The 14343-nt window shown below is 53.9% G+C and overlaps 3 protein-coding genes across 4 annotated transcripts in view; all 3 read left to right on the top strand.

Annotated features, from left to right (window-relative positions):
* LOC142409574 (C-X-C motif chemokine 2-like) overlaps positions 1–9688 on the top strand; it is a 38528-nt gene extending 28840 nt beyond the window's left edge. Inside the window, exons 3-6 of the mRNA XM_075501283.1 lie at positions 7145–7417; positions 7753–7882; positions 8617–8700; positions 9246–9688. Coding sequence (XP_075357398.1) covers positions 7330–7417; positions 7753–7882; positions 8617–8700; positions 9246–9258 — 315 coding nt within the window. The 5' untranslated portion in view covers positions 7145–7329 and the 3' untranslated portion in view covers positions 9259–9688. The remainder of the gene's footprint in view (positions 1–7144; positions 7418–7752; positions 7883–8616; positions 8701–9245) is intronic.
* Positions 9375–11999, top strand: LOC142409575 (C-X-C motif chemokine 5-like). 2 transcript variants are annotated; one of them, XM_075501285.1, is made up of 4 exons: positions 9375–9432; positions 10998–11127; positions 11294–11377; positions 11481–11992. In XM_075501285.1, the coding sequence occupies exons 1-4, from the start codon at positions 9426–9428 to the stop codon at positions 11503–11505; spliced, it is 246 nt and encodes an 81-aa protein (XP_075357400.1). In that variant the 5' UTR covers positions 9375–9425; the 3' UTR covers positions 11506–11992. The 2 variants fall into 2 exon arrangements, with proteins under 2 accessions (XP_075357400.1, XP_075357399.1); XM_075501284.1 differs by lacking the exon at positions 9375–9432 and adding an exon at positions 9863–10779 and having other exon boundaries at positions 11481–11999.
* A 73-nt stretch (positions 12000–12072) lies between these two features.
* LOC142409577 (C-X-C motif chemokine 2-like) lies at positions 12073–13711 on the top strand. The gene is made up of 4 exons (XM_075501286.1): positions 12073–12136; positions 12710–12845; positions 13190–13273; positions 13393–13711. Exons 1-4 carry the CDS (start codon positions 12073–12075, stop codon positions 13529–13531), a joined length of 423 nt encoding a protein of 140 aa, XP_075357401.1. The 3' UTR covers positions 13532–13711.
* The last annotated feature ends 632 nt before the right edge of the window (positions 13712–14343 follow it).

Raw genomic sequence — 14343 nt, 5'->3', positions numbered from 1 at the left:
TAGATGTTGCCCAAATAGGATGTAATTCAGCTCAAGCAATTAAAACGTGCCTTCAGGAGGCTGCTCCCTCAGGTATGGAGGGGAAATGTGCTTCCATACCAGTATCTTTGTTGTATTTCTGGCCTTTGTGGCATTTTTTGGCATCTCTTTCTTCCTTGTCATGGGCAGAAAGGTCCAACTGTGAAAGCTCCCGTGACTCCTTCCATATCTTTGCAGTCCCCTGGGTTTAATTCCTTTTTCCAGTCATCCAGCTAGCGGTGCAATTGCTGACATAGACACAGAAGACAGCTAAAACCTTGAGCTGCCACAGTGGCATGCTTGATACCCAGCCTCCCACCGGCACCGTGGGCTTGGCTGGGTCGTCGGTGCCACAGGACAAGCAGCTCTGATTTAGCTGCTTCTCTTTAGCACCCATTGCACGAGTCTTCTGAAATGCTGGAGCATCCTCGCTGGCATTGCAGCATCCTCTTTCTATTCCAGAGAAAGGCGCTGGGGGTCGTGGGGGCCGCCTTCTAGTTTGGTGGAAACTTCCCATCTTGTGAAGCGTAGGCCAGATCTAGCTGGGGGAGTTGCCAGGAGCATGTTTTGGTCTAGCCATTGTAATTAGACCTGGATCGCTTCTTTGCTAGCCCAAGAATGAAGTGCTAAAAGCAAGAGACCTTCCTTCCAGCCGGTGGAGATGTGGAGGACATCGGGTTGAAGTTGCACCAACTACGCGGACGAGAGCAGCAAGGCCATGTCAACGGGCACGTCTCGCTTATAACGCGCCGGCTTGCAATTTATTGGCTGCCTCCCTGTCGCAGCCCGACTTCGTTTCAACCCATCATCGACATGCCAGGGGCTCAAGCCGTCACCATCACACGAAGCCCCTATGCAAATCGCTAACGGCGTTCGCTTGGCAGCACCTGCAGCGTCTAGACCGGTTCCTGCGCCCTGCATGCAAATGTGCGGAGAGGGAGCTGGGGCCCATGGCCGAGCCACCGACACTGATGCCACTTTCTGCTAAAGCCCTGGGGTTTCATTCCCTCTTCACGTCTTTCGTGCCAGGCAGCACGGCACTTTCTGCTTTGCTGGCGTGCCTTTGAGGAATAACGCTGCTTCTCTGCTTCACGTTAGGTTCATTTCGGATTAACTCATGTTTGAAAGAAAGCGAGAGCTTCAGGCGAAGAAGTGCGGGGGTGCTGGGGTATTTCTCCAGCGTGCTTTTCTAGCAGCAAGTGCAAATTAGGACAGTAGTCCGGGGATTTTCTCCTGTGCTTGTTTGGTGCCATTTGCATCGCTGGGGTGGACGGGATGTCCCAGAAACTGTCCCTGCTCTGGGGTCGGGTGGCATGCTCTGACATGCTGCTGAATGTGTGCTATTGCTTTCCCTTCGGCAGAAAGTACCCGGTTGCTGCTCCGCAGAGGTCCTCTGACTCAGGATTGACCAGGGAGGCAGGAATATCGAATTCACATTTCCTAAAAGTTTCCCTTAATTTCTCTCACCCTGATCAAGCTTTTGTTCTTGCTCTGAGCCTTTCTCCTTTCTCCTTATCTGTTCTCTTTCAAAGCTCCCTCTTACTGCATTCCATTTATTGAGCCCTCAAGCAGACCAAATACTCGAGCCCTACTTTTAAAGATGCCCATAGTAGGTTTTTCACCTGCTTGCAGGTATGGAGAGCAGAGGTATCATCACACCGCCCTGGTAGCGCCAAAAATGAGATCTTGTCCCCATGCCACGTCCCCAGCAACTCTGTGCACCTTCGCTTGAAGACAATAAGTGACAGCGAGCTCGATAGGTGGTTTGAACGACCTAATTTTGGACTGATTTCGTTAGGCTTTGGCTAATTCTGGTGCTCTCGTGGTGAAATCTCACTTCTATACCTGGCGTCTGCCGCAGTAAGCACCGTCTGTTTTGCATCCGAATACAAATAAAACTCCGCCGAGTTGCGTCTGAGCTGGTAACCACTAGCGCAGGGCCTTGGAGACCCATGCGTCCTGGTCAGTCCTTCCCTTCCCCGGGGCTGTACCCTTGCGTCGGTGTTATTTTTTGCAGATTTGGGCTACTAATTTTTTGGAAGAAAGGAAGGCCAGTTCTGTAAAGGGAATGATTCTTCTTAAAATGCAACCAGGAGAAGGGACATCGGGGGGGGGAAAAAGGGCTAAAGAAGTTCTTTTTGTACATGGCTAAATGAACACAGGCTGGTTGGGAACGTGTTTTTGAGGTGTAGGAGGCACAAGGGGATGGAGAACATCCCAGCTGGGCTGGAAGGAGCCCTGGGCTGGAAACCGGGCACGGCATGAAGCGGCTGAGACGCGCTTTTGTACGATAAGAGAGAAACCAACGCTGCGCTCGGGTCTTGGGTGCCTCTGCCCGGGTTTTCATGCGGTGCTGAACTGGTTGGTGCTGAAATAGGTGTAGGTGCAGCTCTCCCTCAGGTTTCGGCAGGAGGCATCTTTATCTTTGAAGCAGATGATGGACCACAAACCACAGTGGTGACAATTCACTGCAGTTGGGGTTTTGGGGGTAATTTAAAAAAAACAAACCCAAACCAAAACAGTTTTTATCTCTCCTGCAAGGAGCGCTGGGTGAGTGGTGTGGAGAAAGGAGGGGTGTGCTGAAAGTTCACTTTCTCTTGAAACAAACCTAGCGGTTTCATCGTGGCCGAAAGGTTTGCTTGCTGCAGATGTCTCCGACGCAACCTTTTGCGAACCCTTACACGCTTGCTTGTGGAGCACGCAGGTCCTCGCTGAAGGGCAGGAGAGCCGGCATCTCCATGACATTTACATCAGGGTTGGGTTTCTGCCCATCCTGGTCAAACACGGGAAAGGTTTTTTGTTTTTTTTTTTCCTCCTGCTCCACTTAGCTCAGGTCATTTTCTACTCATCTCTGAAGCTGCCTTGTTGTTACAGACCCAGTTCTTGCTCCATCCCTGGCTCGTGTGTTTGGAGACGCTGTGACAGGTTTTCCATCCTCATCTTTCAGAGGGGGCTCAGTTTCCCTCCACCTCCAGTTTCCCTCTGCCAAAAAGCATGAGCTTTTCTCTTCTTTCCACACATGGCTCACCTACCTCCCCTCTCATTTCCCATCACCTATTTTTCAGTGTCTTCAAGGAAATCTTTGACCTCGCTGAGGCTTTCTATGGCTGGATGCCACTAAATTACATGCTTTTAAGCGGTTTAATGGCTGCAGAAGCACAGCAAAGCCACGCAGCAGAGCACTTCTTTCCCGCCACGGTCGTGGCCTTTGGGAGGTATTTGCACCACATTTTTGTAGGCCTCTGATTTAGGTACCGTGGGAAGGATGCCTGGAGGATCCAGTGGGTGGGAAAAGTTTTAAAAAAGCTAATAAAAATAACAGAAATAAAAAATGACACAAATCAAACTCTTGCCTGCAAAGGTGCAGCTGCTGCAGAAAATACGGAAGCTGTTAGGATATTTCTGACGTGTTTCAGCTGCTGCTGGCCTGGATAAGTCCACAGATCAATATGTGAGGGCCACTCTTCTGAATTACTGGCATCCAGGAAGCGGTTAGCTTAAATATAGTCGCAGGCTAGATCCTCACCCTCCTTCTCCCTTTTCAGAATTACCACTCAGCATGCCCGAATATTAGCCACCCGCAATGACTGCAAGCTTTTCCTTCCTGAGAAAACACCACAATGTTTATCAATATACACATTAGTCATACATCAAAAGCACCGTGGCTACTACCAAGACGATTCAGAAACCCTGGGATTACAGTATCTCTGTCAAGTTCTCCTTTCTTGCCGCATCCACATTTATTTCGTTTTTCCTACCCGAAGCAGAAACTTGTCGCAGCTTGAGGACCAGCTAGGCAAATGCGCGTCTTCTGGGGCGATGCAGTGGGGATTCACCAAACTACCCCGGCGTCCTGGGGAAACCCAAGTGCCTCGCTTCAGAGATGGAGCCAGAGCTGGGCTTCGGTATGAAAATCTGCGTCTAGGTATGAATCAAGAGGGCACGTCCAAAAGGGAACCGCTGGTTATGCTCTGTTCGTCTTCGTAGCCACGGAGGCAATGACTGCCATGCCACCCCGCTGCCTGAAATCACCGAGCTGAGCCCGCGCTTTGGGCTGTCTTTCCAGGCCAGGGACACTCTTGGGCAGCACTGCCTGCCCAAAGGATGCCATGATGGCTGTTGCTTCCCCGCAGACCCACGGTCAGCCCATTATTTTGTCCCAGCAGCGTTGACTTGTCCTACTTGGATGGGAGCTGCTGCCAAAGCCACCTCTGCAGAGGGGACAACTTCCTCGGTACTCGCGATGAAGAGGAGGCCCTCCTGTCCTCCCCCTGAGGGACGTGCGGGTTTTGTCCTGGGTACAAAGTGAGTTAATGAGCACCATGACTATCATGGAAGAAATGTTGCGAGGACGGGCATAAAGAACTTGTCAGCACAAAGCAGCACGTCGCTAGAGGAGACAACCTCAGTGAAAGCACCTGCCATCTTGCATAGGTCTGGGGGCAAACATCTGCCTCGGGCTAAAATTGAGGCTGCTGTGGCCGAAGTGGTCACCCAGGACCCCTCTAAAGCCACCTCTCTAAATCCATCCAGCCAAAACATGCTTCTGTAGCTCCTGCTTCCCTCCAGGGTAGATGGCAGGTAGACACCTGCCCTGTAGCCACAAATCTGGGGCGTGATCTTACTCATGAGTTATCTTGGTCTGTCCATTGCATGGCTCCCAGGGGTAGCTTCTTCCTACACCAGTTTCCTTAAGCCAGCACTGGTGCTGGTTTTCCTCGGTCGTGGAAGAGCCATGCTTGGAGCGCTGGCTGCGCGCCCCGACTCCGTCCTCTCCGCCATGCAGCTCTGGGGAAAGTTGCTTTCACTTCTTTTGGTTTTCCACAGCTATAAAAGCAGGAGCGTTTTGAAGTCATGAACTCCAGAAAGATTTTTAAACTTCTGTGTTGCCTCCGTAGCACTTTGAGTAGGTGACCGGTCATCTCTCCAGTAGATCTCTGACTTCCCCTCCATTTTGTAGACTTTTCTTTGAAGAGACCCCTGCCATGAGCCAGCAAAACCACTTCAACCAGTCGTAGGTTGGGCTCCTTCTAATAACTCTCTGCAAGGAAATTGAAAACTCTGGAAGTATTGAACAAAACCCACTTTTAAAGCCTTTTTCAATGCCATAGCAGCAAGGGTCTCATTCCCTCCATAGGACTTCGGGAACAGCTCATGGAAATTGTCCCTGGCCTCCCTGCTACCCTGATGTACAGGGAGTTAAACTCCTCGCTCATCTGTTTTTGACCTTAATCTCTTGAACAAGGTCTTTACAAGACTTTTGGACCTATCTCAGAGGAAAAACAAGTTTTTAAGAGAAAGATGAGTAGCTTACAGTTTAAGTGGAAGACTTTTTTTTAGTTTGCCATTTTGCTACTATATAAAATGCTGATGTGATTTGAAACCTCCAAATTACAACATCATCACACAACCACATCATTTTTCTTCTGCCCTCTTCCTTCCTCCTCACCTCGTTATCGCAGCCGCATGTTCCCTTCCCCTTTTGCTTCCCGGCTGGTGACTTTACCCTATTCAGGGCAGCCCCCGTCCCACTAAAACCCAAGAGCGCGGGGTGCTGCTGCAGCCATCGCTTCGCAGCGGTGGCCCTTGAATATCCTGTGTGCGAGCCGAAGGTGTTGGCATTACAGGACTGACCCCTTGCGTGCCAGAATGCGTTGCTTTAGTCCTTCAATGGTCTTTTTGAGAGAAACACAAAACATGTTGTGAGATGCGTGGAGCAGCAAGCACCAGCCGATGGTCCCCAAAATGGGCAGCGTATTCCCTGGTGTGTAAGGCCTGGAGGACTCCGTGTTGCCAGAATAAAGCCTTGTGGACACGTGGCTCTATAGCGTTGTAAGGATGTGCGTGGTCTGACCTCCCTTTCTGTATGCTCTTACGGTTTCTCACTGCCACGTACATGTCTACTTTGGTGTCAGTAGTTTGCCCGCTACCGTTTGATTATCCCTGCCATGGATGATGGAGAACTGGCTCGCTCACTGCACAGCACACTGCACCTCTGAGCTGATAACGTCATAAAAGCTGCTTTTCCTGAAACGGTAGGCACGCAGGACACTTCTAATTAAGCCCAGACTATTTCAGGTCCTAAGTGCTGTACCGGGCTACTGAATGGGGCCAAATAACAGAATCACAGAATCGTATAGGTTGGAAAAGACCTTTAAGATGATTGAGTCCAACCGTAAACCTAACACTGCCAAGTCCACCACTACACCATGTCCCTAAGCACCTCATCCAAACGGCTTTTAAATACCTCCAGGGATGGCGACTCAACCACTTCCCTGGGCAGCCTGTTCCAATGCTTGACAACCCTTTCAGTGAAGCAAAATTTCCTAATATCCAGTCTAAAAGAGACCCCCGAAGCTACCCTTGGTGCCGCCCCATGTCTCCTTGCGCATCCAGATGGGGATTTGATCCCTACGTTATCGAAGGGCACTCTGGACATAACATGGCGAGGTGTTCATAAGGGAAACAGCGGGGCTGCAGCTCCTCTCCCTCCAGTCCCAGCACCGCAAGGGCCGAGCTCGGGTCTCGCCCTCACAAATCCCTGAGTCCGTCCCAGCCCCGTTGCTTTTCCTCCTGCCGTTCTCTGGCGTCCATCTGTGTTTCACTCCCAGGCCGCTGGTACCAAGAAAGTTGCTGCTGATAAATGTGCATGTCATCACTTAGTCACAAATGTGCAGAGATGTCGGAACAGTTTGCTTTTTGCTGGTGCTACCATACCAGTCATCTCTTGCATTTCCTGGGTGTTTTACTCGTACAGCGAAGTGCTAGATCTGAAGAGTCTGAGTGGAAACGTATAGCAGAGATCTTTATTATTTTTTCACGGTACGGTGCTAGGCATTTTTGCTGATGTAAGAGATAGCAAAAATAGCGTGGGGGAATTATAGCCCAAAGAAAGAAATATGTAAATATCTGAGTGCATTAAAAAAGCCCTGCTTACCCGGGGTTTGCGCTCCGATTTTAATCTGGGCTCTTTTTGTGGTCGAGGGGTAAATGCTAAAGGGAATGAAGGGTGATGTTTATGCAGACCTAGCTAATCAGAAACAGGGTGTGGGGAAGATTACGTGGGGAATCCAAATATGCACTTCGTCCCAATGGCTGGTTTTAATCAATAATATTGCAAATTCAGCTTCTGACCCGGCTGCGGGGAGCATCCGAGAAATTACGTCACCTCTCTTCGCGGTCTGCTGGTGATATGTGACTGCTGAAGTTTGAATCTTGCCGCTTGTGTCAGAGCGTGACCCTCCCGAATAAATAGGGGTGTTTCTTCACCCCGTTCCTCAGACGCTCTCTTGGGCTGAGCCTGCTGCCAGGATGCGAACGCCGGCTGCGGGGGGGACAGGAGCCCTCGTGCTCCCATGGCTGCTGCTGCTGCTGGTGATGTCCCACTCGGCCAGCGCAGGTGAGCTTCTGGTCTCTTTGCAGGTCTCTTTCCCAGCCTGCCATGGTCCTCGCAACGGGTGGGCATCGCCTGCATCCTGCGCCGAAAGGGACCGGAGGAGATGGGGACTCCTCCTGGCTGTTTAGCCCAGGGTTTTTCTCGTAGCCAAGGCAAGAGCACGACTGTCCTTTGCTAGGACCCGGTTCAGCTTTCAGGAGCTGTGTGAGAGCAGGGTACCAAGGCAGAGGCACAGATAACCACAGAAAGGGACCATTTCTTTGGCTCTCTAAGAGATTCGGAGTTGCTGCGTCTCTAAATAACGCCGTTTCTAAGTTGCCACCTTCTCTCTTTCTCAGCCATCCTGGAGGTGAACGGAAACCTGAACTGTAGGTGCGTAAAAACAGCTTCGGACTACATCAGTCCGAAGAGATACGAAAGCATTGAGATAAGACCTGTGGGAAGCACCTGCAGACGTACAGAGATCATGTAAGTGCTGCGGGTGGCTCGCGGGGCAGAAACCTGCTTTCTCCTCCGGCTCCCGCAGAGCAGCGGGGCCAGCGCTGCACCTTTTCTTCCGCACCCAGCCTGCTTCTCTGCTCCTTTCCTGAAAACTAAAGCCTTTCAAAAATGCCAGCAAGCTCGCTCACGCTTCGGGGCTGAGAAACATCAGAGCCGAGCTGACCTGCCAGAGCCCCCCAGGACCTAAATGAGCCTTTCCAGCAGGGGAAAGCATGATTTCCTCATGCTGGTGCTTAGTGGGGAGCGTGTTTATGGGGCTGTTTGGAGGAAGCACATCCTTGGGCACCAAGGCAGGATGAGCCTTAACCAGTTTTTCCCACTACCGATATGCAATACCCCTGAGAGCAAACAGCACCTTGGGTCAAGCCCTTATCTCGTTACTCCTGTCCTGATTGAAGCAGTGTGTTAAGCAGAAGTGTAAGATTTCTTTAACTGCTTGGCGTTGATAGATTCATAAATCTACAGAGAAAATTGTCTTTGAGCAGTCACCTCTGGGCTTCAAGCACGGTCTCTGCTCCGCACGGGAACGTGTTGCATCTTGCTTTTTCCTGACCGTCCCGTGGCTTCCCTCTGTCGCTAGCAGCTTGCTGCGATCTGCTGGCGCTGCAAATGAAAGCCGAGTCTTGCAGATCAGCTCTGGCTGCTCGAATCCCTGCCTTTGGAGGGGAGGGTAATGCTTGTAAACTCTCCTTGCATTTCAGAATTAAATTAAAATCCTCAGGGAAGGTTTGCGTGAATCCTGAGGCCCCTTGGGTAAAGAAACTGCTGAAGCGTATTGCTAGCACGTAAGTTGTTTTGATGAAAAACCTTTGGCTCAGGTGGCCCTGGACAGCATCCCGTCACATCTGCAGTCCTGGGGAGCAGTCGCAGGACCGAGGGCTCTCGGGGGGCTACCGGGGGGGCCAAGGGACCCACTCCCAAGGCAATGAGGGGTGAGACCTCGCTGTGCGAAGCAGCATTCGGTCATTCGGCATGCCGGTGCTGCCATCCGTGGGTCGTGCTCTCCCCGGCTTGTGCACGGTGCCGCGCCTCTGTAAAATATTTTTGGCAAAAAAAAAAAAAAATTTTTTTGCGGGGGGGAGGGAACGGCAGGAGCAGGGTTTGCTCATTGCAAGTGCAATAGTGCGTCGACACTCGGCTGGGAAAGCCGCCCTCCTTCGTCGTGCCTGGGTTTGTGGCACAGCAAAGGGGTGGCCGGGAGACGTTCCCGTGGGTAATGCCTGCCCCGAGGAAATGGTGGTGACTTCCTTCAGTTGGGGCAGGAGCTTCCTCCCCCAGGACCCTGCTTTTTTCTGCATTCACACGTTTCTCCTCCTTCTGCTTTTTGCAGGAAGAAAAAATAAGTTTCCTGCTAAGGAAGTTGATGCTTGGAGCCCCGAGACAGGCTGGCAGATGATGCACAGGCGTGCAAACCTGGCCGCTCCTTGCTTCCCCCCCTTCCCGAAAGCCCCGACTCCGGCCCCAGTGGCAGCCACTGCAGGGAGGGCAGCTGGCTGCTGTCCCCAGCCCCATGGCAGGTTCGTGGGGGTGTTTCCCCCCTGCATTCGGTCCGTGGAGCAGTGTGAATATGAACCCTTCGTTTATTTACTTGCCTGTAGACTGTGAAGCCTTTCTCTGTCAGGGGCTGCTCCCGTCTCTGTAGGAACGACTCTGCGACTCGCTCCGTGCGAAGCAGTCATCGACGGAGTGCGTGCCTGGGTTTTTTATTGCGCAGTGTGGTGTGCCCTGTCCTGAGAGCTCAAGTCAAATAAAATTCAGGGTTTTTTTCTTCTTGTTGTATATTCCCTGGATCTCCTTGCTTCGAAGAAACTCGGCAGAGCTTTGATAAACCCTGCTGTCGTAGCCTTCCTGGAGCTGAATTTAATGTCATTTGCATCTGGCACTCTTGTATTGATGCTCTTTCACAGATATGCCGCAGGCATTAAAATGTGCATTTGAATATACGTCAGGTGAGGTATTTCTACTATAGATAGGGGAATGAGGGCAGCACCCAGGCGTGTGCCAGGCACAGTGAAAACCCCTTTTACGCAGAGGAATGAGACAGGGGGGGCGGAAAGGTTTGTCCAAGGCAGCGACGGTAGCTGGGATGGGTGCATGTCTCAGCCCTGAACTGCCAGCAAGTGTTCGGCAGCCCCGGCACAGCCGGTGGGAAGCAAAGTTCCTTCCCGGCATAACCTGTTGTCTCCCTCGGTGCTGATTTGAGGGCACGGTGTTGCTGCCAGGGAGCCGGGTGATACAGCCAATGCACCCCACATCCAAGCGCCAGTGTTTGTTGATGGGGCTGGGCTTTGCAGGCAGCTGTAAGGCTTTTGAAAGCAATAAAGGCCGATAAGGAAATATAGGGGATGGGTACGAGGTCGCTTGGCAGAGTTTCGGGATAATCGGTCACGGCGGGAAAGAGCAAAAGCAAATGCCGCCAAAGCTCCGGCTGGGATGTGCCTTGCAGGGGGGAAATCTGGTTGTAGAAGAAATGGGTAGTATCTGATCATGCAAAAGAAGAAAGCACCCCAAAAACCTCCAGGCTTGTGTGGCTGCGTGGGCAAAGAACAAGCATTGGGGGAAATGACCAATATCTTTACAAGACCCGGCTTCATAGGAAGGGGAAAACGAAGCTGGTTTCAGGAAGCCCGGGCCCCTGCCAAGCCCCGAGCTGCTTTTTGTCAGTGGTGTTGCAAACTCAGCGAGCGCTGTCAGCAGGGAACGGAGACGGGCAAAACACACCTCCCGCCTGCGCCGCCTCACTTCTCCTATTTTCCGGCTCAAATAGGGGGATGCTGCCAGGGCCGGGGATGGGGCCGGCATGGCTGCATGGGTGGCCCTGCTGCTGGGGGTGCTGCTGGTGACCCACCGCCCCGGGGATGCAGGTGAGGCTGGAGGGGGGAGGATGCTGGAGGGGGGGGTGAGGTTTTTGGAGGCAGCATCCCGCTGCCATCTCCAGGGTTTAAATACTGCCGAGGCTCTTTTGCAAGCGGGTGCAGTGATCCTGGTGGGATGTGGGGGGAGATGCATTGCCCAGAAAGGGTTTTGGGGATGGCGGTGGGTTTTCGGGCGATGCTTGAGCCACGGCCGTTTGCCCCTCCAGCTCTCCTGGAAGCCAACGGCAACTTAAGTTGCCGCTGCGCCAAGACCACCAGGGCCTTCATCTCCCCACGGAAATACAGCAGCATCGAAATCCGGCCGGTGGGGAGCAGCTGCCGGCGCCTGGAGGTGGTGTAAGTGGCTCCCGGGAGGGTACGAGCCCTCTGCTCCCCGCCCCATTCTCCCTGAATTATTTCGGTTTCATGCTCTTTTTCTTTATGAGAAGCGCGGGGGGGCTTGGCTGCTTCAGCCCCTCCACTGGAGGAGGGGGAAGTGCTGAAACCCCACGTTTTTTTCTAGGATTAAACTAAGAAGCCTGGAGAGGGTCTGTGTGGATCCAGACAGCCCTTGGGTGAAGAAACTCCTGCAGGACCTCCCTAACCTGTAAGCCCCCCTCCACCCTGAGCAAAAAGGGCTCCCGGCGGGACTAGGGGCATCCCGTGGGGACCGGTCTTCACATGTTTCTCCCCCCTTCTGCTTTTGGCAGGAGGAAGAAAGAGGCTCCCCACTGAGGAAGCTGCCACTGGCGGGACGGCCAGATGTGCCGAGCCTGAAACTGGACCCCCCCCCATCCCGTTGTCGCCTTGCCCCTGCGTGGAGGGGAGCACGCTGCGGTGTCATGCCCTGAGCTCCAAAAGCTCCTTTGCATTTTATGCATTTAAGCCCTTGAAAATGCCGGTCCCCTCTAGCCCACCCTCCTGCCCGGTGGCCATGTGCTGGCTGTCCCCTTCGGGCACAACCTATAGGGTCTAATAAAAGCAGCAGCCCTCGGTCACCGTCACTTGCATCCCTTCCTGCGGCGTGCCAGGGGCTTGGGAGCAAGACCCCCGGGGCTCACTGGTGTTTCTCCACCAAGAAACGTGGGGCAAGCAGGAGGTTTTAGGAGGTGGCCACGGTGGTTTCCGCCTTTTTTGGCGGGGAGACGGTGCGGGCCACGTGCGACAGGGAGGAAGCAACAGCAGGGAAGTCGAAGCGCGAGGCAGCTCCTTTCTCTCCCCGGGGCGTTTCCCAGGCTGCAAAATCCCCAGCGGGGCTGGCTATAAAGCAGCCCCCGTGGCTAGTCGGGGTGGGCAGTGAGGATGCGGCTGCTGCCGGCGGCGCTGGCCCTGGCCCTGCTCCTGAGCAACTTGGTACCGGGGGGCGGTGAGTGATGTTGGGGTGTCCGTCTGTCTCCCCCCTCCAAATCCCTAGGCAAAGGCAGTGCGTGCCCCGGATGGGGCCGAGCATGGGCTCCTCTAAGCTTTTAAATTTGTCTCTTGCCTATCTTTGAGCTTGAGTTTCTCTTTTAAAGCCGGTCGCTAAGCTGGAGGGGGATGCCTGGGACTGGGAGGGATTTGCCTGATGAGTTTAAGCTGCTTCTCTTCAAGACCCCCGTGATACTCGATTGCTTGGTGGGTGGGCGACGGGTTTAATTCATAAAATGTTGGTTAAGATTTCAAACCCTGAAGCTAAACTCCCTCCACATGCATGAAAAGAAAGCTTTGAGACTCTGCCGGGAGGGATTAGCCTTGCGTCAGCCTCTCCGCTCTCGTTGCTTGCCGCTGCAAACCCCATTAACAACTAGCCCGTCCCTGCAAACGGCCCCGTGGGTGCCGGGGAGGGGATGGGACGGTGGCACGGGGACAGTGGCATAGGGGTGGCAGCGGGAGGGGAGTGTCCCCGTCTGCCTCCTCCACGGGGGGCCGAGACCTGGGTGTGGGCTGCTCTCGGGCGCAGGTCTGTCACTGGAGAGCCTGCTGACCAACATGAGGTGCAAGTGCATCAAATCGACCGCCCAGGTCATCAACTTGGGGCTGATCCTTGCCATCGACGTTACGCCGCCGGGTATTCACTGCAGGAGGAAGGAGATCATGTAAGTGGAAAGCCTGCAAACCCATTCCTGCAAATGGCTTGCTCACGTACCAGTGCAGAAATACGTGGGCGCTTGCACCCTCGCTGAAGTCCCCAAATCTTGCGGTGACTCTTGCAAGGCGTGGGATGCCGCTGCCTGTTTTAATTGGGGTTACCCCCAACGTGGCTCATGGAGCCAAGGTCGAGGCCCAAAAAATCCCATCCGTCTCCCAGCAAGGGTGGCAGGGGTGTTGCTCGTAACCGCGCCGGGGGGCGAGAAGGGTTTTCTCTGCAGACAGCAGCGCGGTTAGAAAAACTTTGGGGAAGGGGTGTGCGCGGGGTTGAGAGGGTCTCGTTGCCTTGCAGCCTCACCCTGAAGAAGAACAAGAAGGTGTGCGTAGCCCCCGAGGCACCCTGGATCCAGCTGCTCCTCCACAAGCTGACGCACAGGTACGCAACGCCCAGCGACCGCAAAACAAGCGGCGTATCAAACGTGTTGGCAGGACGATCCCCTCCTCTTGACTGCTTTATTTTCATTTCTTTCCTCCCCGCCCCCCCCAAATCCGCAGGAACGCCACCAAAAAAGAAGCGGCAGCGCGGCTGCGGCGAGAAGTGGCGTGGTGGGCTGGGGGAGCGGAGCGGTGGTGCTGGCCCCCTCGCAGACCTCCCGCCACGTCTCTCCCTCTGTCCGGATACAGAAATAGATAACCGGCCACGGTTATTTATCCTGGGGACAGCAGTGATGTGAGCCCTCCATGCCGAGATACGCCTGGTTTCGCGGCACAACGCCGGCGCTTGCTCTGCTCGCGGGGTTTTGGCAGGGGGTAGGAGCCTTCCCCTGCTCCCCCCCAAAAAAAGGCTTTCCCCTCTGTTCCTGCACACGACGGCAGCCTGTCCCTGGCACCATCAATAAAAGGATGAGCGTGCTTCCCCCCTCGGCTGCGCCAGCTCCTTCTGCACGGATTTGTGTAAACATTGGGATTTTGGGGGGCAGGGGAGTTAGACCGGACTGTGGCACTGTGAAGCCCTCGGCCGCTTTGCCGCAGGGCACTTTCTAACGTGCCGCCTTTCCTCTGCCCTGAGTTTTCGTGCCTTTTTCTGACAGCTCCTGGGAAGAGCCGGTCGTGCTGTGGGACGCTGGCAGGAGTTGGATGGGGTCTGACCCCTGCAGCCCCACGGTGCTGGCTCCCAGTTGTGCAAGTGCAGGAGAAAGGGGAGATACTGGGAAATTCCCCAGTGACTGGGGGAGGCTCTCTTTGTGAGAGCCCATTTCTTTGTGTTCCCATTTTTCTGGCATGGGAAATGCAGGGATTCCCCCGCAGGGACCCCGGTGTGGCACAGGGATGTCCCTTGGCCACGTGGACCGAGGCGACGCAGATGTGACTTGCAACCTGGCACAAAATTATCACCGTTTAAAAATCGGGCTTGGCCATGCTGGTAGTGGGTGTCTGAGGTCTGGGGACTTCCCCAAAGGGGTAGGAACGGAATTTGTGTCACCCACCCCACCACCCTGGCTGCCA

This window comes from Mycteria americana, chromosome 4, assembly GCF_035582795.1.
Source record: "Mycteria americana isolate JAX WOST 10 ecotype Jacksonville Zoo and Gardens chromosome 4, USCA_MyAme_1.0, whole genome shotgun sequence".
NCBI classification, from domain to species: Eukaryota; Metazoa; Chordata; class Aves; order Ciconiiformes; family Ciconiidae; genus Mycteria; species Mycteria americana.
The sequence above is the reverse complement of the archived record's forward strand: the minus strand, read 5'-3'. Positions and strand labels throughout refer to the sequence as shown.